General features: G+C 42.1%; 3 protein-coding genes across 3 annotated transcripts; 1 reads left to right on the top strand and 2 right to left on the bottom strand.

The window, feature by feature from the left end:
• Positions 1–23: 23 nt before the first annotated feature.
• LOC147217289 (intercellular adhesion molecule 5) lies at positions 24–7,760 on the bottom strand. Its single transcript, XM_086175914.1, has 10 exons — positions 7,546–7,760; positions 3,979–4,257; positions 3,559–3,870; positions 3,137–3,442; positions 2,810–3,061; positions 2,368–2,685; positions 2,041–2,277; positions 1,213–1,437; positions 864–1,127; positions 24–733 (listed from the first exon to the last, which is right to left on the bottom strand). Exons 1-10 carry the CDS (start codon positions 7,595–7,597, stop codon positions 567–569), a joined length of 2,412 nt encoding a protein of 803 aa, XP_086032040.1. The 5' UTR covers positions 7,598–7,760; the 3' UTR covers positions 24–566.
• A 108-nt stretch (positions 7,761–7,868) lies between these two features.
• angptl6 (angiopoietin-like 6) lies at positions 7,869–11,633 on the bottom strand. The gene is made up of 7 exons (XM_086176402.1): positions 11,494–11,633; positions 10,474–10,959; positions 10,232–10,369; positions 9,924–10,131; positions 9,102–9,295; positions 8,400–8,670; positions 7,869–8,303 (listed from the first exon to the last, which is right to left on the bottom strand). Exons 2-7 carry the CDS (start codon positions 10,933–10,935, stop codon positions 8,119–8,121), a joined length of 1,458 nt encoding a protein of 485 aa, XP_086032528.1. The 5' UTR covers positions 10,936–10,959; positions 11,494–11,633; the 3' UTR covers positions 7,869–8,118.
• A 2,000-nt stretch (positions 11,634–13,633) lies between these two features.
• On the top strand, positions 13,634–18,196 carry ppan (peter pan homolog). The gene is made up of 12 exons (XM_086176401.1): positions 13,634–13,837; positions 14,026–14,196; positions 14,514–14,615; positions 14,695–14,745; positions 14,940–15,110; positions 15,309–15,385; positions 15,697–15,804; positions 15,922–16,045; positions 16,127–16,205; positions 16,402–16,531; positions 16,612–16,769; positions 16,849–18,196. Exons 1-12 carry the CDS (start codon positions 13,823–13,825, stop codon positions 17,268–17,270), a joined length of 1,608 nt encoding a protein of 535 aa, XP_086032527.1. The 5' UTR covers positions 13,634–13,822; the 3' UTR covers positions 17,271–18,196.
• Positions 18,197–21,940: the final 3,744 nt, after the last annotated feature.

The following is a 21,940-nucleotide window of genomic DNA, read 5'->3' on the forward strand; positions in this document are numbered from 1 at the left end:
ACGGAGGCGGCGGGTGAATAAACAAGGCTTTTGTCACAACTTTATTCACAAAAAAAAAACAATGTATAAACTGTATTGGTGATGGGTAGGCGGTTACTTTCTCTCATTTTTTTTCCCAAGTTTATTACACTAGCGAGTAATAAGACCCACCCACCCAATCCTGAATACTCAAATACTGAAAACTGTTGAGTCTCCTGGACCCTAGGATGCCCACGGATGAGAGAGACGTCTTGAAAATAGCAAACTGATGAGTTTCCACTGTATTAACAATACGATTGGTTTTTTTAAGCCACAAAATAACCAAATTGGCCATTAAGATGAATCTTAAACAGATTAAAAGATCGGATTTAAGATTGTTGAGTGCAACACATACACATGATGGCAACATTAAATTATGCAAGAACAGTCTTGCAAACACAAGACTTTTTCAGTTAAATAATAATGAAAATGCCTTTAAAAAAATCTTCATATTGTGCTTCATCGCGCTTTATGTGTCTGAAGCTTCCACTTCCGGTGGCAACTTGTATTCAGCTGATCTATTTCCCGCAACATTAAATACTCTGTTCTTAACTCCGAGCGGTCCTCAGTGGGATGTCTGCGTTGTCGTTGTTTCTAATGAAACTATATTGTCCGTATTTTTTCTTGCTCACGTTGGCAATGAGCAGAACGAGCACCACCAGCAACGCAACCCCGAGTGTGGAGATGACCGCTATGGTGACTGCGCTGAGTCTACCTGCAAGGCACAAAGGAGGAAAATTGACCCAATGTGCGCTGGTGGTGAGAATGTAACGCAACTCTGCATTAACATCAGAAAGCAATTCCCTGCATGCGCTCTCAGCAGGCTGCGGAGTCAATAATAATACCTTTCATGATCAGTGTGACGGATTTTGAAACGCTCCCAACTTTATTCGTGGCAATGCAGTCGTAAACACCGGCGTTGGTAGACGTGGCTCCCGTGACGCTGATGCTGTTCTTGCGCCCCCCAGTGGTCTCCCCCACGTTCCCCGCGGACGCGTACTTCCACGAGATGTTGGGGGGAGGGTTGCCCTCGGCGCTGCAGTCCAAGGTGAAGTTCTCACCCGGCCTTACCTCCTTGCTGTAGTTTTTCATCGTCAACACGGGTGGGTCTGCGTGGAAAAGATGTCAGAAATAGGATCTGTAGTATTGATCATTAAAACGCCGAGACGCTGCTGATATTTAACACCGACTTACACAAAACATCGATCTGCACTGTGTGGTTGGCGGTTCCGTGTTTGTTGACGGCTCTGAGAAAGTATTCCCCACTGTCATGCTTTGACCATCTCTCCGGGGGAGTCATCTCTTTTCCATCTTTATACCAGGTCGTGACAGGGGACGGTAACCCCTCCGCTTCACACATCCGGAGTTGACCATGTTCGGGCACATCGTAGTACTTCTTGCAATTGAAAGATGGCCTGTCTGTTAACATAGAACGAGATGTCGTGAATTCATTCATTATCTATACTGCTTATCATGCACTCAGGGTTGCAGGATTGCTGGAGCCTATCTCGCTGTTGCCAGAGGTGGGGTACACCACCCCACGGGGCCCCATTCGGAGACAGACAACCATTTGTCTTGGCAATTTGGAGTCTCCAGTGAGCCTACTGCATATTTTTAGACTGCAGCAGGAGGCAGGAGAACCCGAAGGAAATCCACACAGGCACAGGGTCAAACTCCACAAAGACCCCCTAGTCGAAACCAACCGGGGACCTACTTGCTTTGTGCCGTAGCCCCAACTGCGCCGCCCAATCAGAAGACAATTTAGAATAAAATGTTGATAAACAAAAAGAAAGGCCTTTTTTTTTTGCATGCAAAATTATATCCTTAGAATACCAAAAAATAAAAGTATGACTATACGAATATGTTATACTTCACAACTAGAACTGCTACCGAATGTCCCTTTTTAATAATTTTGTGACAGGGACTTAAAATGATTTATTACGGTACATTTTGCATTATAGAAATTAATGGGGTGTGTCATATAAACAGAAATATGCAGCGGAGCGGCTCTGATGCACTCACATTCAATCGTGATATCAACAGAGGTGCTGCTATTGCCGAGGTCATTTACCGCCTCAGCCGTATACTCTCCTGAGTGAGACCTGGTGAGAGGCTTCGACCCATTGATCAGTTCACCCCGATTGTACCAAAAAATGACTGGTTTTGGGTTCCCGTCAGCTTCGCAGGGCATCTTACTCAGACTGAATTCATGCTCTGCACCGCTGTAGCTGTCTGGACAGGCAAGGATCCGTGGCTTGTCTATAATGAAATTCAATCATGCATTCATTTGAACCCAGTCAAATCTCTTTTAAGGAAATAAAAATGAAATCAACCAATTGTAGAACTCACAGTGCACGGTGGAAATATAAGACGTGGAGGACACGGCAGCAGGTTGAACAGATTCAAAGAGCAGCTGAGCTTCGCATCTGAAATGAGCTCCATCGTAATCTTTGTCAGGTGTCAAAATCAAGGAATGGGACACGTTCTCAGGGGTCACAGTGGTGCTGTGAAATGTGTGATTGTGCACGCTCTCGTTGCCTCTGTACCACTTCACTGTGAGATTTTGCACAGGAGCCACATTAGTGATGATGCAATCCAGCGTGTATTCTTTGCCCTCTTCCATTGGGCCTTCATTTGGCAAAGAGAGTGACACGGTGTCTGGAGTTTCTGAAATGACACAAAGCAATTGGTGTGGAGGACATATATATCAACACCCCCCTAATGTAGGAGCACTAATTAGATATTAACATCATTTATAGATGTTTCCATAGATAGTTTCCAAACAACTCACTGTAAATTGTGATGGCTGGAGACACACTGCACCGGTAATCATCCCGGAAAATGGTATAACAGCTTGGCTTTATGGTCCAGGCTTGCAGTTTGTCAACAGTCCAATTCACAGAAAATTGCTCATGGACGTTACGTTCATGTGAAACATTCCAGGACAGTTCTAAAGCATCTCTTGCTGATGTCCTGCATTCAACTGAAACTTTATCTTCAAATCTCACCACAATGTCACTGGGCCTCAGCGTTAAAGGGCAACCTGTCATTCAAAATGAAATTGTCCGTTTTTCTTTTATGGTGGTACAAAACGGACAGGAAGGAACACAACACGTACCTCTTAGATATGGTGTCGGTGTGGTGGGGATGAGGGCTCCGCGGGCTTTCGGTGTGGTACTTTTCATCACATGAACATAAATATGTGTAGTTTGGTTCCCCAGTTTATTGATAGCTGTGCAACTGTAGGTTGCACTGCTTTTTAAGAGAGTAATATACACACTACTGCTATTCTTTAAAATCTCCACATCATCTTGGGTCCAGATGTAGAAAGGAGTAGGATTCCCGTCCATGTTGCAGTGCAGGGTGATATTGTCACCCTCCTCCACTTTGATAATGTCACTGTGGTTTTTGAGTTCCGGTGCATCTGGAAATCAAAAAGCACATTCATTTTGATATCACAGAAATATAAACGCTGATGGAGAATGTAGATAGTAAACAATTTATATGAAAGCATCAGTCGTGTCTTGTTTCTTTACTTACAGAGCACAGAAATACTGAGAATGTCAGAAGAAATTGGAGGCGGCCGTAGCTCATTTTTTCCAAAGTCTAGCTGAGCCACACATTTAATCTTAGCTCCATCGTCCTCTCTGCTGACGTCCAGAAAGAAAGTCCGATTCGCTGGTGTGCGGGTTTTGCTGTTGTCACTTTCCTCCGCCAAGAGCACATCGCCTTTGTACCATCTCACGATGAGATTTCGAACAGGAGCAACATTAGTGACATCACACTTAAGTGTGTTCTGTAGTACAGTGATTTCACCGTTTGTAGGATATAGGGAAACTCTGTCTGGATTTTCTACGAGGAACAAAAATAAACAACAAAGCAAATGTACTCTCTTGTTCTCTCAAAATCACCCAGTATATTAAACACATTATATATTGTCTGATTTTGATATACACTTACTGTATACAATTATCACAAGGTCTTTGCCGTATTCATTTCCTCCTTCCCTAATTTTGCACTGGGCCCTGACATCCCAGTCTGACAGTGACACTGTCCAGGGGATGAAGTTCAATTGGTCTTCCTCGGTGGACATTTTATTTCCATCCGTCCAGTGCATCCCATTATGATCATCACAGTTGCTTGTGCAGTTGACTATCACCAGCTCTCCATATTTTCCTATAATCTTTGGAGGATCCAGGGTAAGAGGGCTGGACCCAATTGGACAGGTGCTTTCTGAAACTGGTGAAATTTGTCGTCATCTGACATGAATACTGACGTTCTTAACCGGTCAACAGCTACACCAAGTGTATTTGAAGTTCTGTCCAGCCCATCAAACTGAAATACTGAGCATCCATCCATAGTCTGCTGCTTATCCTGCACTCAGGGTCGCGAGGGATGCTGGAGCTTATCCATGCTACCCAGTTAATCAATCGGAGGGCCACATATACAGACAGATAACATTCACTCACCCACTCATTTGGGACAAATTTCCCATTTTTTCCAATTAAACTGCTGTATGCTGTATGTGAGGAAACTAGAGAACCTGGAGGAAACATGCAGACTCCACACAGAAGGGTCCCTGTGTCGGAACTGAACCAGGGTCCTTCATGCTGTGAGGCCAAAGCGCTAAACCGTGCGCCACCATTCCGCCAATACGGAACATGTTACAAATTCAAAAAAAGGTCTTTTTGCATGAGGCGCTACTTAGGCGCTAGTATTGTAAAACAAAAACTTCTGAATGGACTGCGGCGAAGCATGTACGCACACACACACACACACATACACACACAATATACCCACATGTGTACATAGGATGGAGTTGTTAACCAAGGCAGAAAAAAAACATCAGATCTTAATTTTCCACCAACAAATCTTTACTTTAACCAGGTAAGTTCTGGAAGTAAAATGCAGCCTCCTCAGTTAGAGGAGAAGGAGAAGTTCTGGAATGAGTTAAATGAAGTGATGCAGAATATCCCCAGAGGTAAGAGAGTGGTAGTTGGCGCAGACTCCAGTGGACATGTTGGTGCAGGCAACAGAGATGATGAAGAAGTGATGGGCAGGTTTGGTATCCAGGATAGGAATGCAGAGTGACAGATGGTGATAGACTTTGCGAAAAGGATAGAAACGGCTGTAATTAATACTTAAGTAATACTACAGAAAAAGCAGGAACATAGGGTAATTTATAAGAGCGGAGGTAGGCGCACACAGGTAGACAACAACTTGTATAGATCATATAATCTGAAGGACTGCAAAGTAGTGGTAGATGAGAGTGTAGCCAGATGGTATAGGATGGCGATTTGTTGAATGAATCTGGTGACAAAAAAAGATGAAGAGGACAAAGGCAGACCAGAGTAGACAACATGGCGGAAGCTGAAAAGGGAGATGTGTTGTATGGTTTTCAGGGAAGAGTTGAGAAAGTTAGGGAGATCTCCCAGATGGCTGGACAACAGGGAGACAGGTAGAAGAGTACTTGTTGTGTCGTCTGGAAGGAAAGTAGATAAGGAGACTTGTTGGTGGAATGAAGAAGTGCGGGAATATACGCTGAGAAAGAGGTTAGCAAAGAAGAAGTGGGACTCTGAGGGGACTGAAAAGAGCAGACCGGGGGACAGAGAGATGCAACATAAGGTAGACGTAGCAAAGGCCAAACAAGGGGCATACTATTACCTGTAGGATAGGTTGAAAAGTAAGGAGGGAGAGAATGATTTATACAGGTTGTCAAAACAGAGTGATAGAAGGGAAGGACGTGCAGTAGGTTCAGGTAATTAAGGCGACAGGGAGATTCGTATTGACATGTGCCAGACAACTGACGGAAAGATGGAAGGAGTCATTTGAGGGGCTGATAAATGAGGAAAATGAAAGAGAGTGATAGGTAGAGGAGATGAATAGCAGAGATTAGTAAAAGTGAAGCGAGGAGGGCATTGAAGAGAATAAAGCGTGGAGAGGCAGTTGGTCCTGACGATATACCCGTGGAGGTATGGAAATGTCTGGGAGAGACAAAAGTAGAGCTCATGGTTAGATTATTCAAGAGGATCGATGAGGCGCCTGAGGAATGAAGAAGTGCGAGCGAACTCATTTTCAAGAACCGGGGAGATGTGCAGAATTTGTTAAAGTTAAGATTTTGAGGTTCTTTTTGGGAGTGACGAGAACGGATAGGACCAGGAGTCCATCAGAGGGACAGCGCATGTTAGATGTTTTGGAGAGAAGATCAGAGAAGCTAGACTGAAATGGTTGGGTCATGAACAGCAGAGGGATAGTGAATATATTGGTAGACGGATGCTGGAATTAGAGCTGCCAGGCAGGAGGTCTAGAGGAAGACCAAAGAGATGAATATGAAGTTAGTTGGTGTGAGAGAGGAGGGTTCAGAGAATAGGGTTAGATGGAGAAGGTTGATTCGCTGTGGCGACCCCTGAATGTAAAAGCTGAAAGGAAAAGAAGAAGAAGGAATAAAGTTGATGAGGAATACAATGAAGTTATGGGAAAGAGTTATGGAAACTATCCTGAGAGCAGAAGTCAGCATTTGTGAGTAGCAGTACGGTTTCATGCCTAGAAAGAGTACTCCAGATGCAATATTTTGTTTTAAGAATGCTGGTTAGAAGTACAGGACCGGCTGCAGAGAGAGTAACTGTGGTACTGCACCATGATGTTTGCAGATGACATTGTGATCTGTAGTGAGAGCAGGACCAGGTGGAGGAAAATCTAGAGAAGTGAAGGTATGCCCATGAAAGGAGGGGAATGAAGGTTGGCCGCAGCAAGACAGAATACGTGTGTGTGAATTAGAGGGACCCAATGGGAACTGTGAGGCTACTCCCAAAAAGAGGTGAAGAAGCACATTCAAGCAGGTTGGAATGGGTGAAAGGAAAGGTGTATAAGGCATGGGTGAACCCAACGATGCTCAATAGTTTTGCATGTTAGGTGTTTTGGAGGTAAGGTCAAGCAAGCCAGACGGAGATTTGGTCATCCACAGGGGAGGGATAGTGAATATATTGGCAAAAGGATGCTGGGGTTGGGACTGCCAAGCAGGAGGCCCCGAGACCAAAAGAAGATTTATGGATGTGGGGAAAAAGGACATGAAGTTAGTTGGTCTGAGAGAAGAGGATACGATGGAGGAAGTTGATTCACTTTGGCGATCCCTGGGGCGTAGAAGAGGTAAGTTCCCTAAGTCAACCTCTTGCAATTTATCATTAAAATAAAAGTTCACACACAGAATTTTCTTTTATCGTGGTTATCCATGATAGAACATCACAAATAGTCCATTTTTTTCAACATCACTTATTTCATTTTAATTTTTTTAGAATTATTTTAGTTATTATTATTTCAATACTTATATTGTTACTTAATTATGTATAAAAAATTTCATCTTTTTTTTTTGTTGAAACCGCTGCCAGTGTTAGGCCATGGATTATTAGAAAGTATTCAAAAGCAAGACATTTCCTCACTAATTTCAAATACTGCAACCCGAGAGATGACATGAAATAGTATAAAACAATTCAGCCCTGGGAGATAATGCAGAACATCATTATCACTCACCGTGCAGCAAAATCATAAGCATGAGTAGGCCCAACATCCTAGGAGACAGCATGCTTAACCATCCAGACAGGAGGAAAGGATGAACAAGGCTATGTGTGAATATGGATGTTTAAAGGATCTCCTGCATCAGCACCTGCAACGCCTTAGATCTGGCCTTGCCTGGAAATAATGTGTAGGTACTGCCCGCACCACAAGATGTTGAAAAGAAAAAAAGAGGAAATTCACAAGGCCGGTAAATAGGAACTTGTCAAAAAGAAAGGAAATGTGTCATCATAACAAAAGTAACCGTTATTTTCTGCGGAAACCACAAGTGATTCAGAGTGTGGTAGATAATGTTTATCATTTATTGACCGATACATTTGTCACATGAAAACATCAGCTTTGACAAGGCACCCATGTGAGCTGGATGCACGCCACTTAATGACTGCGAAAATACTTTATCGGAGCAGTAATTATACAGACTGGCTCCAAACTGTGCGCTGGGATTTATACACAAGCTTATTTTTCAAAATTGCGTATGCTTCTAAAAGCATAAATTGCTATTCCTTCTCATGCATTCATTATCCAAATGTATCATATGGGTTTAATCATCATGGATACTTTTTTTAGAGAGTAGGACCCCCCATGAAACTCTGCCCAGTAGACCCCATCCTGGTAACGGCTGCGGTAGTGTCCGCCCCGATACCACACCCCATTGAGATTGGAGTGTGCACACATGTGGTACCACCAGCCGCCTTTCTGGTAATGAGCGCAATTTCCTGATGATGACACAGCAAAAAGCAGTGTAACTGTCACAATAAGTAACCACAACAACATGTTGAACAACGGAAAATTTCAGGAAGAGGAAGGAGAACCTGTGTAGCTGTCCTTGTCTCGATCCAGAGTGGTAAACGCCTTATTGTTGTGCCATGAGAGGGAATCCCCAGCACTGCCGCTGTACTGTCCCAACCGCAGGCGATACCAGTCGCTCTCTGGCTCCACGTAGAAACTGTTATATTCAGCAAACACCTGCCGGCCCTGCCAGTCCTCCAGAGCAACTCGGAGCTTATATTGGGTTTGTTTGGTCAGCCAGTAGAGGTGCTCCAAGCCCAGCCAGTACTCTCCATCTAGATTCCCAAAGCCTTGCTGAAATACGCCAACAAGCCCAGATCAAGGGGAACAATTATGCTTTATGTCATTATGTTTGATAATCTAGGTTTTCAACTCTCATTCAAAAAAACATTCAAAACATCTTTTTTTTGTTCTTGCCTGTAGTGTTATTCATTTTAGGAGTTTATGTTTTGAGAAGGAATCAGTTCATTTAAACAAACCAAATTCCTAATCCTGCACAGATCACATTGCACAGATCAGGATCAGTGAATAATATTATTGAATTGAGCGCTAAAATTTGAGATTCCTGTTCTTTTTTATTATTTTTTTTAAATGCTTCATGTTCCTTTGTGCACTGAGAGAAATGTGTTTGATACTTCTACCATCACTGTCAGTAAATTTCAGCAACATTTGTGAAAATCGTCCAAATGATTAAGTTAGGGTCTTTTAAATCCACTTCACATCACCTTATACTGTTCCCAAGCCCTGAAGAAGTTGACCGACCCATCTTGTCTCCTCTGGATGACAGTCCAACCTCCCTCACCCTGATTCTGCTCACACCAGGCCTGTAGGAGTCGGTTGTCACTCTGCGGGCGCAGCAAGTAAATCCCGCTGGCTGTCTCCCCCGAGTCCAACACATGCTTGCAGTCTCGCCACGGCCCTGAGTTGGAACACAAGTAAAATCAAGAGTATTTAAAAAAAAAAAAAAAAACTTCAGGACAATTAGAGATGCACGACAACTTCAAATTGCATTTTTCCAGTTGGAGAATTTTTCCCTTGCATATGTTCACCGTCTCCTGTTTCGGTGATAAGACACTGAGTGGAGGAATCTGCAAAAAGAACATATGTACTTCGAGACATGTTTTCTACTCTGAGAGTTAATATGTCATTGTCATGATACAGAGGCACCCTAAAAGCCAAGTGCTTTATTAACAAGGCATTTTAGGAGGTGTTAAGTCACACACACACTCCTCGTTTTTGGGTATGTGAAAAAAAATCTGCGTTTTGTAATTTCGAACTCTCAAGTAAAGAGCAAAGAGAGCATAGACACTCTGGGAACTGCTTTGAATCATATGTGTTTACATGACTTTCCTCAGTCACTCTGCTCTGATAAGAGGTCCGACTGTGTGCTTGACATTGTTTAGGCATTCCTGGAGCGATAAGCCTCCTACCACTAGGTCACTGACTCCGTCTGTGACGGCTACTAATTGAACTGCACTGAAACAATTCTTTAAGAAAACGTACTCATTTGTGCATGCTCTTTTCCCATAAGCTTTAATCAAATGTACCTGGAGTTTTTGTGACAGGGAAACTAATGAAAGGATGGTCTGTAGGAGTGCTGGCTTGGGTGGTGGGGAGTAAATGAACCCCCACAGTATTTTCTTGCTGCTTTGGTGAAACACTTTGGTCTCTTTGAACGTCGTTGATCATTTTGTGGGCTTCCGAGCTGTAATTAGGATGCACATTAGACTGTCTTTTTGGTGTTTCAGTTGCCACCTGTGCAGACCAAGGGGGAAAAAAACAGAACAGCATTCTTAGCTCTTCAATTCAAATCCACTTGAATATCCAACAAAAAAGACTGCAGATTGTTCCCTACCAGAGGGGACTGGGTGGAGTCCCTACACTGGCACTGCTTCTCCAGGCGGGCAATAAACTGGTTCTGAGAGCTCATCATGGAGGTGAGGGCTCTGTATTTCTTTTCCAGCTCCCTGTAATTACTGGACACCTGTAGTGCCTGAGATTTTCCACAAGCCAAAGTAGACATTGGTAAATATTTAAGAAAAGGTGTAGTGCAGCTGCAGTGTGAAAGATCATCATGAGCTCAAAGTATCTACTAACCTGCGTTGTAGCATTTAGCAGGATGTTTTCCACCCTTCTCTGTTCCAAGGCCTGGTCTTTTTTGTGAATGACTTCCTGCAGTAGTTCAGCATAGAGCTGGGCAATGCGAGAATTCATAGTGTTGCTCTCTTTGCGCAGGGTTCTCACCTCCGTGCCGAGGGCCCCCTCCTGCTCCAGCTGGCCCTGCAACTTCTGGAGCTGCTCCTGCTGCCTTTTCAGCTCCATTCGTAACGCTGCCACCTCTGACTGATTAGTGGTACCAGACTGTGTGTTCAAACACAATGCTCCAGATAGTTTCTGCTGGGGAACTATGAAAGTGTAGGAGCACCGGCCTGGAGAACGTGACGAAGTTTTCTGAGTATACCCGCCATGGGCTTCATCTTTGTTTCCCCCAGCTTCAGGTATGTCCCAACAGAGTATTAAGAAAAGAGTCCGACCAATTGTTGTTAGTGTCTTCCCCATGAATTATCAATGCCTGTGGACACTCTGGAGGAGAGGACAGGATTATTATTTCCATAATAATTAAAAAGAAAACAGATCTCCAGTTTAACAGCTGATTCTCATGAAAAATGTCAAGCATACTGATTTTGTTTTCAAGGTAAACATGGGCTTGTTGGCACTACTGGCACCCACATGTTCCCTGGAGAAGTGGAGATAAACACTTTTCCTCCTCGGCTGGAATTTATTGTCAAGTCAACACAGAGGGAACAACAATCAACACAAACCAGGCAGAATCAACACATCTCCATCTCACACTGGGTTGAATCCTTTTAGAGTCAGAGCCCCATTCCACCACAACACTAATGGCCAGCGCCATAAATGCATCAGTCAAATATTGACAAATGCACAAACAAAACCCTCAGTGGACCGCTTGACTGCCACCAGTTGTAAATGTCTATCATTTAAATAGCAATTAAATAAGTTACCGGATGGTCTATTTTATTATATGATATTACTTTTCTGCTGATAAGTATAATGGGTTAAACTAAATATGTTTTGTTAGTGATTAAAAAAACTTACTGTGGTGGTTCTAAATGGTTTCTTCAGACGTCTGAAACGATCCAGACTACGATTCCCCCTCCAAAGGCAAAAAGTTAAAAAAAATACAAAAAAGTTGTAAAATTTAAAACTAGAAAAATGTTACTATACATAACCCAAGCTCCTTAAGAGTCCAATAAACAAGCCACTTCTAGGCTTCGTGTCTGCATTAATGAATATGACTGGAAAAAAAAAGGGAAAATGAGTAACGTGAAGAAGTAGGATGTCATCCAAGTTTGTCGGGCGCGAGTTCATCCCTTCCTCTTCAGAAGCAGTGTGTATAAGAACTTCTGGAGGAGCACAACTAATTACAAACTGTCCTAATGACACCTCCTCCCTGTTTAGGTCTATGGCTAGTGGAGGAATCCTGGAATGTCTCCTCCCTTGATTGTTTAACAGCTCTCCAAAATAAATACCCTTACTATATAAAGCCAATTTCATAATGAATATTAGTGTTTAAACATACCAATATATGAAGTGTGAGCTGTGCTTTTACATGGTTTAAAATCTCTGAAACACATTTTACTGTCATTTCTGGGCATTTATTTGAACTTTTTTGTTGAAGCATTGTCGCAAGTGTGATACTCTAGTAACCAAAAACAATGTTATGTCTGTCATGTATGCAACATAAAATAGTTCTTAACATTAATTTCTACATAAAAGTAATGCACCCTCTTGGCCTGGAGAATGATATTTTATTGTGATATGAACTTTTATTTCAATGCAATTTGAGCACCTCACATTGAAAGTGACACTGCAGGCTATTTGCTATCCCTGCTAACCAATCATAAGACTTTAGCTACCATTTATCTGCTGAACTGCAGAAATCTAATCCAATTTACTTACACTAGCAGTGCTGACATCATGGAGTCAGAGCACACTCTACTGGACAGCCCACCTCACACCTTTTTGTAATTCCGCCAGGTTATGGTTTGCTCTGTTGTAGGGACTGTAAAATATTTGTTTCCATGTCAGCACATACAGTATAAGCAAGTATACATTCCTGTCTCCATATCAATAGGTCTTGCTTAGGCCCACAACTCCCGTTAATATTGTCACGCTGTCATTTTAGTCTGGGAGTATCTAGATGGGGGTAGTAACTAACTATACATAACTTGGATCTGATCAGTCGATGATGGCATTTCCCCTCGATTATCAGAGTGAAAATCAATTTTATTCTATAAAAATATTAACCCATTAATTTGAATAAATTTTCAACATTGATTCCTCACCCAGGTCTTACATGGCTAAGACCAAGGTACAATGAAGTGGGACCTGATAGTGGGCATTGGCAAGGTCCTCTTTTACATTAAAACTACATTACATTACATTAAAAAGGAACTAATAAAAAAAAGGACCAAACTGCAGACGGAGCATAAAAATTTAAATTGTGGAAAAGAGGGATAGGAGAGGAGCAATCGCAATTTGATGAAATCTAGAGGATGAAATCTTAGGAGGACGAACTGTCACTGAAATCAAATGGCAACAGGCTGTTTTTTTTTTCTTTCTAAAAAAAGGACAAATAAAACAAAGATTCGGTGCTGCTATATTCTTGTTTTTGTGTGTATTTTGTATTTTAGATCATGTCCTCCTCCAGGTTATATAAATTGAGGAAGTATTTAAATATTGGTGGTGTATGCAAAGGAAATCTATGATGTGAATGGTGTAGAAGAGAAAAACATAACATAATTAACTTGGGATTCCAGGACACATATTAGACTATCAGGTGAGCAAGTTTATGTTTTGGAGGAAAATAAATTTGGATAAAAATAAAACTGGTGTGACTGGATAGCATTGAAGATAGGGATGGGTAAGAGAGTCAGCATAAGATGTTACTTTGATTTCCCAATATTAAAAAGACTATTTGAATGAGATAGGCACTCACTATTCATGAACTATACATATGGGGAACAAAAAAAGGGAATAGAGCATAAAGATTTTTTTTCTGGTAGACTTGTAGTAAAAATATTGAGAGAAAGTGAATAATTTCAAAATGTAGGTATGCATCCCAATGTGGGTTCCTTAAATTACAGAAGTAAGCACTATTATTTCCGTATCTAGACCAAATAACCATACTAGGAACTGCTGTAATCCGTGCTAGATTACATACACGGACATGTTAGTGTGTGACACCAACGGTGGACCCATGTGGACGGCACGTCCGTGACGTTGTATTGGAGGTGGTGAGGGAGTTATAGTTGAAGAAAACAGGAGGCGATGATCCCGTTTTCTCTCGCCAGCATCGATATAGCACATCACCGGTTGATGTTTTTAATCGATTGACTTCGCCGTTCCTGCGTCTCTTTAAGTAATGGGGAAATCGAAGGTAAGAAACAGCGTGTGCCTGCACATTAGCCTCCGAGTTAGCATGACCGTCTTTGAAAACAACTGTTCGGCTACTCGTGTATTTACTGATCACCACGATAGCGTCTAAAATTGATGTATTCAATCTATAGTTTTTACTCATAAAGGTCTGGTTGGTTTTTCACGTTATTTTTGTGTTTGGTGTTTCAGACTAAGAACCAGAAGAAGGCCCGAGCGACAGCCAACCATGTGGCCGAAGAGTCGTACGGCGCTATCCCGCACTCCTTCGTGTTCAACCGCGGCCAGATTGGCAAAAACCTCGGTCAGCTCATTTCGGACGTACGAAAAGTGATGGAGCCATATACTGCCGAGAACCTAAAGGTCTGAACCGTCCTAAAATGACTTTTTATTCTGGCAACATCAACGCTGCGACAATCGAAAAGTTTCACTCAGTTTACCTCTGATTTTTTTTTTCTTCCCACTGTGTATTTTAGTGTTTGCTGATGTTCATTTTTTTTCCCCTAATCTCACTTTTTGTTCCAATAACAGTTTATCTAAATACTTTGACTGTAAGATCATATTGAAATCGTTCATTTAAATAGTGGTCATGTCTTTATATCTACTTGAGACATTTTTAGAATCTAAAGTTCAAATACTGGTAGTTCAGTACTTGTTAACTTGGTTTGTTTTTGTATCAGGTCCGGAAGAAGAATGTACTGAAGGACTTTGTCGCGATAGCGGGGCCTCTGGGAGTCACTCATTTCGTCATTTTCAGCAAGACACTCAGCAACATCAATATGGTGAGTCTACACAACACCTTGAGAAATGAGGTCTCGGGATAAACATCCTAACGTTAGCTGATGTATTTATTTTTTTCAGAGACTGGCTCGGCTTCCCAAAGGCCCCATGCTTCATTTCAGAGTTGTCAAGGTAACCACCATCACTTGTAGTGAAAACCTCATGAAACTGATTTTGTGGGTATAGGTGATGAAGCTTGAACAATTGATTTTAAAGTGATACTTTTCAAAGTAAACGCACTGATCGTCCCACACCATAAACACAACTTTACTGTCAGGCGACTCTGCTTCAACTAAAAACTTGATTTTTTTTTTGTCATTCCTCAGTACGCTCTTATCAAAGATGTGGTTTCGTCCCTAAAGAAGCACAGGATGCACGAGCAGCAGTTCACGCACCATCCACTACTTATCCTCAATAACTTTGGAGTTGATGGAATGCAGGTCAAACTAATGGCCACCATGTTTCAAAACATGTTTCCCTCCATCAATGTGCACAAGGTATGGTTTAGCCAGCTAACTGATTGTGATACTGAGTCTATGGTGTCCTGTCGGTTAATTTGATGAAAGTATAGTCTTCCGAGTTCCCCTGTGACGATTTTGTCAAAAGTAAACGCTTTCTGATTGCCCGGTCATGTACTCCTCATTGACAGCTGAACCCAAAGTTTCAGTGTGAATGAATGTTCCCATGTTTCCCAGGTCAGCCTCAATAATATTAAGAGGTGTGTGCTGCTCAACTACAATCCGAAGTCCCAGGAAATAGAATTTCGGCATTAGTAAGTAAACATTTTAGTCAAATGCTGTGACTGCTCGTGTTAGAGTTGGAACAATTCATGCATAAACATTAAATGGATATCTTTTTATGATAACTGGAATACAAATGTGGTTATTATGGATGTTAAACATTAAATAAATAACAGAAATTGGGCTCAGGTGATGACAAATTGGGACTTGAGTGTTCAGTGATGCTTGTTCAAAGTAAACGCACTGATGAGCCCCTCAGAAACACCTGGCTGTTCATCACTTGTGGTTTTGATTCATGCATCCAACTGACGTGTGTTTTTTTTTTTTTTTTATTTAACTACAGCAGCCTGAAGGTGGTCCCGGTGGGAATGAGTCGTGGCGTCAAGAAGCTGATGCAAGAGAAGTTTCCAAACATGAGCAAATTAGAAGATATAAGTGAGCTGCTGATCAAGTAAGTGATGTTGCATCTGCTTCTATCCTGGGGCTGGCTGCTGTATTTTTTTCTTTTTGTTTGACTTACAGCAACTTGGTAACTGTCTGTTCCGCTGTTCTTCCTCGTAACCCACAGGGGAGCCAACCTATCGGAAAGCGAGGCTGAACAAGACGGAGACCACAATATCACCGAGCTGCCACAGGTCTACTCGGGTCGCGGCAACATGGCATCTCAGCAGAGTGCTGTGCGTTTGACCGAGGTATGTGCACTTTATGATTTTTCAGATCCAAAATACCAGGTGTTTGCGTGGTTGCTAAACGGTCTGTTGCATTTTTGGCAGATTGGTCCTCGAATGACCCTGCAGTTGGTGAAGATACAAGAAGGCATGGGAGATGGAAATGTCCTTTATCATCGGATAAGTAAGTACAGCGTACAGTTTCTCCACTGTATTATGAACCCTCGGATGTACATGATGACACTGTCAGTATGATATCTATGATTTCTCTCTAAAAGTAAACGCTTACTGATGCATCCAAAGTTTTCCTTTTTCATGTGTGTAGAGTGACTGACAGTTTTGCTTTTTAATAAGTACTTTTCCACACACTTTCTGTTTAGTCTCCAAGACAGAAGACGAAATACGGGACATCCTGACGCGAAAAGAGGCCCAGCTGAAGGAGCGGGAGGAACGGCGAAAACAGCAGGAGCAAAATGTCGCCCGAAAGAAAACAATACGGGATGAGAATAAGTGCGTTTGTTAATTTTCGGGTGTTTTTTTTTTTTTTTGTTTGGACAATGTGTGAAGATTTCCCCCCCTCATTTAAACAGGAAAAAGAGCCTAGAAGGAATTAAGAGAAAGAAAGACGCTGATGAGCATGACAGTGAAGTTGAAGATCCAGGAAGTCAGGGGGATCTAGCAGCTGCTGAGGAATCTGATGATGAGGCAGAGTACTACAGGCAGGCTGTGGGAGAAGAGCCAGATGAAGGTTTGTATTAAGTTCCTTATTAATAACCACATTTTGTGTTTTTTTTATATGATTCACTAAGAAAATACTTTGTGCGCAGGTATGTTCTCTGGGGCCAGGAAGAGGAGGCACCCGGGGAAATCTCAAGGCCCTGCCAAGAAAAGGAAGCTGTCATCTAATGAATCCAGTAAAGACAGCAGTGCAAAGTCCCCCAAAACATATGGTCCAGGAGGAAAAGCGAGAGCCAAGGCAGGAGCCAGGCAACTTAGCAAAGGACAGAAAACACCGGGGGATAGACCGAAACCATTTGGGAAGAAAACATCCCCTGGAAGCAAGATGTTTGGAGCCAAGAAACACGGCGATAATAAATTTGATAGGAAGAATAAATTTGAAGGCAAAAAATTTGGAAATAAAAGTAGAGACAAACAGTTTAAACCCAAGGGCCAAAAAGGGAATCTGGGCACAAAGAGGAAAGGAGCCGGAGCAAAACAGGGCTTCAAACAGAGGAAGGGGAAAGGCTGAAGCTCTTCTCTCCTAGACCAGATGTCAGATGCAGTAGTGTGCTGGAGAACTGGATGGCAATGAGCATCCACTATTGCTCTGTGTTCCAGCCTCTCAGGGCCTTTGGAGCGAATGCTGGTTCATTGCAACACTTGATGGCTGAAGATGAACCACCGAACTGAAACCAGCCTGTGTTATTTTCACACCATAAGAACTTATACTGAAAGATATTTAGCTGCTGACATTGGAGAAAAAATGGTGTACATTCTTTACAAGTGTCAGCTTCTTAAAGTTTCATGATCAATTCTGACATTATTTGTTCTGTACTTTGGAGCCCATATGATTGTATGCTCAAGGTTACTTGTCTACAAGTTATTCTTTTATATTAACCTGTTCTGTTGATCCAAATTGTCAGACAAAAATGTTTTGCCAGCAACATCAGCTTATTGTTTTGTTTTGTTTTTTTTATTTATGGGATCGGGAAGGAGGGGTTGCAATTCTTTTGTTTGAAATCCACAGAATTCTTCACTTCACATTCTCCTTGATGTGCTACTTCCAGATTAAAATGTGTAGTTTGAACACCCCAAATCACAAAGGGAGATTTGAGCATTATTTCTTGCCTTATTTGAACTTGCTGATGGACCGAGCCGCCCTTCACCACCACCCATATGGAAGGACGGTGGGATTGTCTTGGTAATCTATAAAGTCAATAACCGTCATTTGTTCAGAAAAAAAAAAGTAAACACTGCATCGCTCACAATCAGATTATGGAGGTTTCTCTGGGGAGATAGGCTGATAGTTGCACACTAACTTGAGCTAAGAAGCAATACAACATTAACATCAAAAAAAAGGATACATTGCATATGTTTTACATCTACAGTTACCCATCCTTGTAAATGGAGAAGTTTGTGTAAATCAATTCAAAGCTTCAATAAAGGTTTTTTCAAGTAGATGGACTGAGGAGTTTGTGAAATCACAAGTATTTTGGAAGTAAACCCCAGCCCTGGTACCCAGCAAATCTGAGTCTGGTCTAGAATCAAAGACTTTCAAGTCACAAAAACGGATAATGCAGCTCCTGTGTACTATGTGAACTTCTGCACTGACAAGATCATCCCGACCACAGCGATGCATTGTTTCTCAAACAATAAACCCTGGGTGACTAAGGTCATAAAGGACACTGAACAGGAAGAAGGCCGTATTCAGGAGCGGAGACAAAGAGGAGCTGAAGGTGCAGACTGAGCTGAGGGAGAAGATCACAGAGGGCAAGGACAGTTGCAGGAGAGAGCTGGAGAGCAAACTCCAGCTGAACAACATGAGGGAGGTGTGGAGTGGGTTGAAAACCATCACTGGCCATGGAAAACAACATCTCTTCAACCTGAGCCTGATCCAGATGGTTGTCCCTGACTGCTGGAAAACCTCATGCTTGGTCCCAGTGCCCAAGAAGAAGCATCCCAGCACACACAGCGACAACAGACCAGTGGCCATGACATCACACGTCATGAAGTCACTTGGAGAGGCTCATCCTGAGGCACCTTCGCACAGTCGTCGGACCTTCGCTGGACCCCCTGCAGTTCGCATACCAGCCCCGGATAGGAGTGGAAGACGCCATCATCTTCCTGCTGCACAGAGTCTACACCCATCTGGGGGAGGCAGGAAGCACTTTGAGAGTTATGTTCTTCAACTTCTCCAGTGCTTTTAACACCATTTGACCTGCCCTGCTGAACAGGAAGCTTCTGGACATGCAGGTGGATGCTCCACTCGTGGCCTGGATCGACAACTACCTCACAGGCCGGCTGCAGTACGTGAGGCTGGGGAACATCACGTCGGACACTATTGTGAGCAGCACGGGGGCGTTGCAGGGGACGGCCGTGTCTCCCTACCTGTTTACGCTCTACACCTCTTGGACTTCAGGTTATCCCCGCAGTCCTACCACCTGCAGAAATTCTCAGATGACTCTGCCATCGTGGGCTGCATCAACAGAGGCCAGGAGGAGGAGTACAGGAGCATGGTGAACAGGTTTGTGGAGTGGTGTGGACTGAACCACCTGCAGCTCAATGTCACAAAGACAAAGGAGCTAGTGGTGGATTTCAGGAAACAGAGGACCCACCTGAACCCGGTCACCATCAGGGGTACAGAAGTGGACATTGTGGACTTGGACAATAAACTGGTCCGGACTATAAACACCAACGCCATCTTCAAGAAGGGTCAGAGCCGCCTGTTCTTCCTCAGGAGGCTCAGATCTTTCAAAGTCTGCAGGACTGTGCTGCAGATGTTTAACCACTTGGTGGTGTCCAGCGTCATCTTCTACGCTGTTGTGTGCAGGGGCAGCAGGCTCAAGACAGCTGATACTAACAGACTCAAGAAGCCCATCAAGAGAGCTGGACCTGTCCTGGAAGTGGAGCTGGAGTTTGTTGTGCAGATGTCAGTGCTCCTCAGCATCATGGACAATGTTCATCACCCCCTGAATGCCACAGTGACGTCCTGTCAGAGCTCTTTCAGCCGTAGACTGATACCACCGAGGAGCTCCACTGAACGCCATAGGAGGTCTTTCCTACCGGAGGCTATCAGACTTTTTAATTCCTCTCCCTTCAGCCACAGGGAATCTTAAAATCTTAAAACCAAAAAAGGAAAAAAAACAAACAATTACTGTAAATTTTAATAATTTATCTGTATATATGTTCATAACTGCAGTATTTCATAACAGCTACATGTACAATATTTTTTCATACTCTTGTGCAATCCTTATCTTTCACTTGTTACTTAAGACCTTAAGACACTTTATAGTTTTCACTTGTGACTTAAGACACTTTATAGTTTATTTGTATTTTCTTTTTCCTTTTTACAGTTTATAGAATTTTCTACTATTATTAATTATTGTTGTATTTTTCTTGTAACTGGCACAACAATTTCCTTCGAGATAAATAAAGTTATTCTTATTCTTATCCTAATTATGTTGGAAGAAAGTTGTGTCAGTGCAAGTTATTGTGCTGAAACTGAAGTATATATCGATTACAAAAATACTTTCTCTGGCTTTTATAGGGAATAGAGATATTAATAATGCATTGCGAGGGAAAAATTGAAGCTTCAATAGTGCTTTTACAAAAGAACCGCCAGGGGACAAATAGTTTTTTGAATTTCAATTTGTGTGAGGTTTCAAATTGCGTGACTGCTCCATGTTGAATGGACCTGGGGTTTTATCATTACCATACAAAAGACCTATGCCCTGCAGCAGCTTTTGGTTGTAGAGAAGTGGCAAGCTATCTGGGTTTTCATCTACCTTGGCCCGACTGCGTCCTTTTGAATGTCCTCTCTTGGCCTTAGTCAATCATCTGCATTTTCTTGTCTACACATCACCAACAGATTTCTGAAAATCACTATATTATAGCAATAATGGTCAACAACATGTTTCCCTTCTTTGATCTGAACCCTCATATTGAGGCTAACTGTCAAAATCATAGGAATCATTCCAGCTTCCCTTGCTGTTGTCTGTGGTATTATTTATAAATTTTGTACTTTTGCACATGGGTCTAAGAGAAAGGCTATTTTTATTTCTCTGTATCTGTGAAACATGGCAGAACTGACAACAAAGTTGACTTTTACTTTATTTCATTAGAACCTCTTTTTTGTTCAAAATATCAATAGCATATTACACGAGTTTTTGTGCAACCATGTTGGTGAGTGTTTGTTTCTGCACTGATTTGTTGGAGCAAAAAACAGTGACGTGTAAAGAGGCTGGTGAGGCACACACACACGCACACGCAATACAAAATGGTTTCAAACACTACTAATTTTTATACTGTTAATTTTTTTGTTGTTTTTTAAAAATTTCAAATTCTGGTGCTTTAATCAATTTCAATGCAAGTTGCTTATCAAGACGATGACAAGAAAAAATGGAACTTGTTTTTTTACTGTTTTTTTTTTAATCAGTCTCATCTCACCCCCCCCCCCCCCCCCAACACACACAAAGAAAACCACTTGTCATCTTACCTTTACTTGTATACGAAGTCAATAATTCTGTCCTTCTCCACATAAAAATCTGATACTTTGGTAAAAATCCTTCTTGTTTTTCACTTTCTAACCTCAGCAGAGATAATAGCCAAAGATGGAAGGCAATGAAAGCTACACAGCAACAAAGCTAATACTGTTTCGTGTGGGAAAAAGCGAATTATCTTCTTTCTCCTAGTTTGAAGCAAACAATTTAGCTCCGACATTGGTTTTGCATTGGTTTTTACCCTCTGTTTTGATTGAAAGACCAATTTTGAGACATTATAAAGCTTTGATATATTATCCTCCATCAGGTGAGTCAGACGAAACGCAGCATAAAAATGGACAAACGTTGACTCATTGACTCAAGCTAAATGATTGCTGCGTCGATTGCTAATCGATTGCTAAATCGATTGCTAACCTGTCAGCTCACGTACACCCCATTCAGGCTGCGGCAGAATACTGTCTGCCTCACCTTATGACTTCAAGAAAGTCATGTCGTTTCATAATTTTTTTACTTAATCAAATGTTTATAATCATTTGAATCATACAGAAAATACATGCATGACACAGATCAATGGGCACATGTTAATATTTATCTTATGCTATCGTTATTAGATGCTCTGGCTCCCCATCGGCCTAATTGCTTGCACTAACCCGAATGGCAGTATTTGGTCCTGACATACAATCAACTCTTAAATGAAGTC

This window comes from Fistularia commersonii, chromosome 28, assembly GCF_037954325.1.
Source record: "Fistularia commersonii isolate RoL2024-O1a breed Wild chromosome 28, RoL_Fcom_v1.0, whole genome shotgun sequence".
Lineage (NCBI taxonomy): Eukaryota > Metazoa > Chordata > Actinopteri > Syngnathiformes > Fistulariidae > Fistularia > Fistularia commersonii.

What these genes read in the sequence shown, in the direction of transcription:
- LOC147217289 (XM_086175914.1), bottom strand. Translation starts at nt 7,597, where the DNA reads ATGCTGTCTCCTAGGATGTTGGGCCTACTCATGCTTATGATTTTGCTG. An exon ending in TCTCAGTATTTCTGTGCTCT is followed by an intron (nt 3,443 to 3,558) that starts GTAAGTAAAGAA and finishes TTTGATTTCCAG; the next exon opens with ATGCACCGGAACTCAAAAAC. An exon ending in AGTGCAGATCGATGTTTTGT is followed by an intron (nt 1,128 to 1,212) that starts GTAAGTCGGTGT and finishes TTTTCCACGCAG; the next exon opens with ACCCACCCGTGTTGACGATG.
- ppan (XM_086176401.1), top strand. An exon ending in ATACTGCCGAGAACCTAAAG is followed by an intron (nt 14,197 to 14,513) that starts GTCTGAACCGTC and finishes TTTTTGTATCAG; the next exon opens with GTCCGGAAGAAGAATGTACT. An exon ending in TTCATTTCAGAGTTGTCAAG is followed by an intron (nt 14,746 to 14,939) that starts GTAACCACCATC and finishes GTCATTCCTCAG; the next exon opens with TACGCTCTTATCAAAGATGT.
- angptl6 (XM_086176402.1), bottom strand. Translation starts at nt 10,935, where the DNA reads ATGGGGAAGACACTAACAACAATTGGTCGGACTCTTTTCTTAATACTC. An exon ending in ACTCCACCCAGTCCCCTCTG is followed by an intron (nt 10,132 to 10,231) that starts GTAGGGAACAAT and finishes TGGTCTGCACAG; the next exon opens with GTGGCAACTGAAACACCAAA. An exon ending in GGGCTTGGGAACAGTATAAG is followed by an intron (nt 8,671 to 9,101) that starts GTGATGTGAAGT and finishes GGCGTATTTCAG; the next exon opens with CAAGGCTTTGGGAATCTAGA.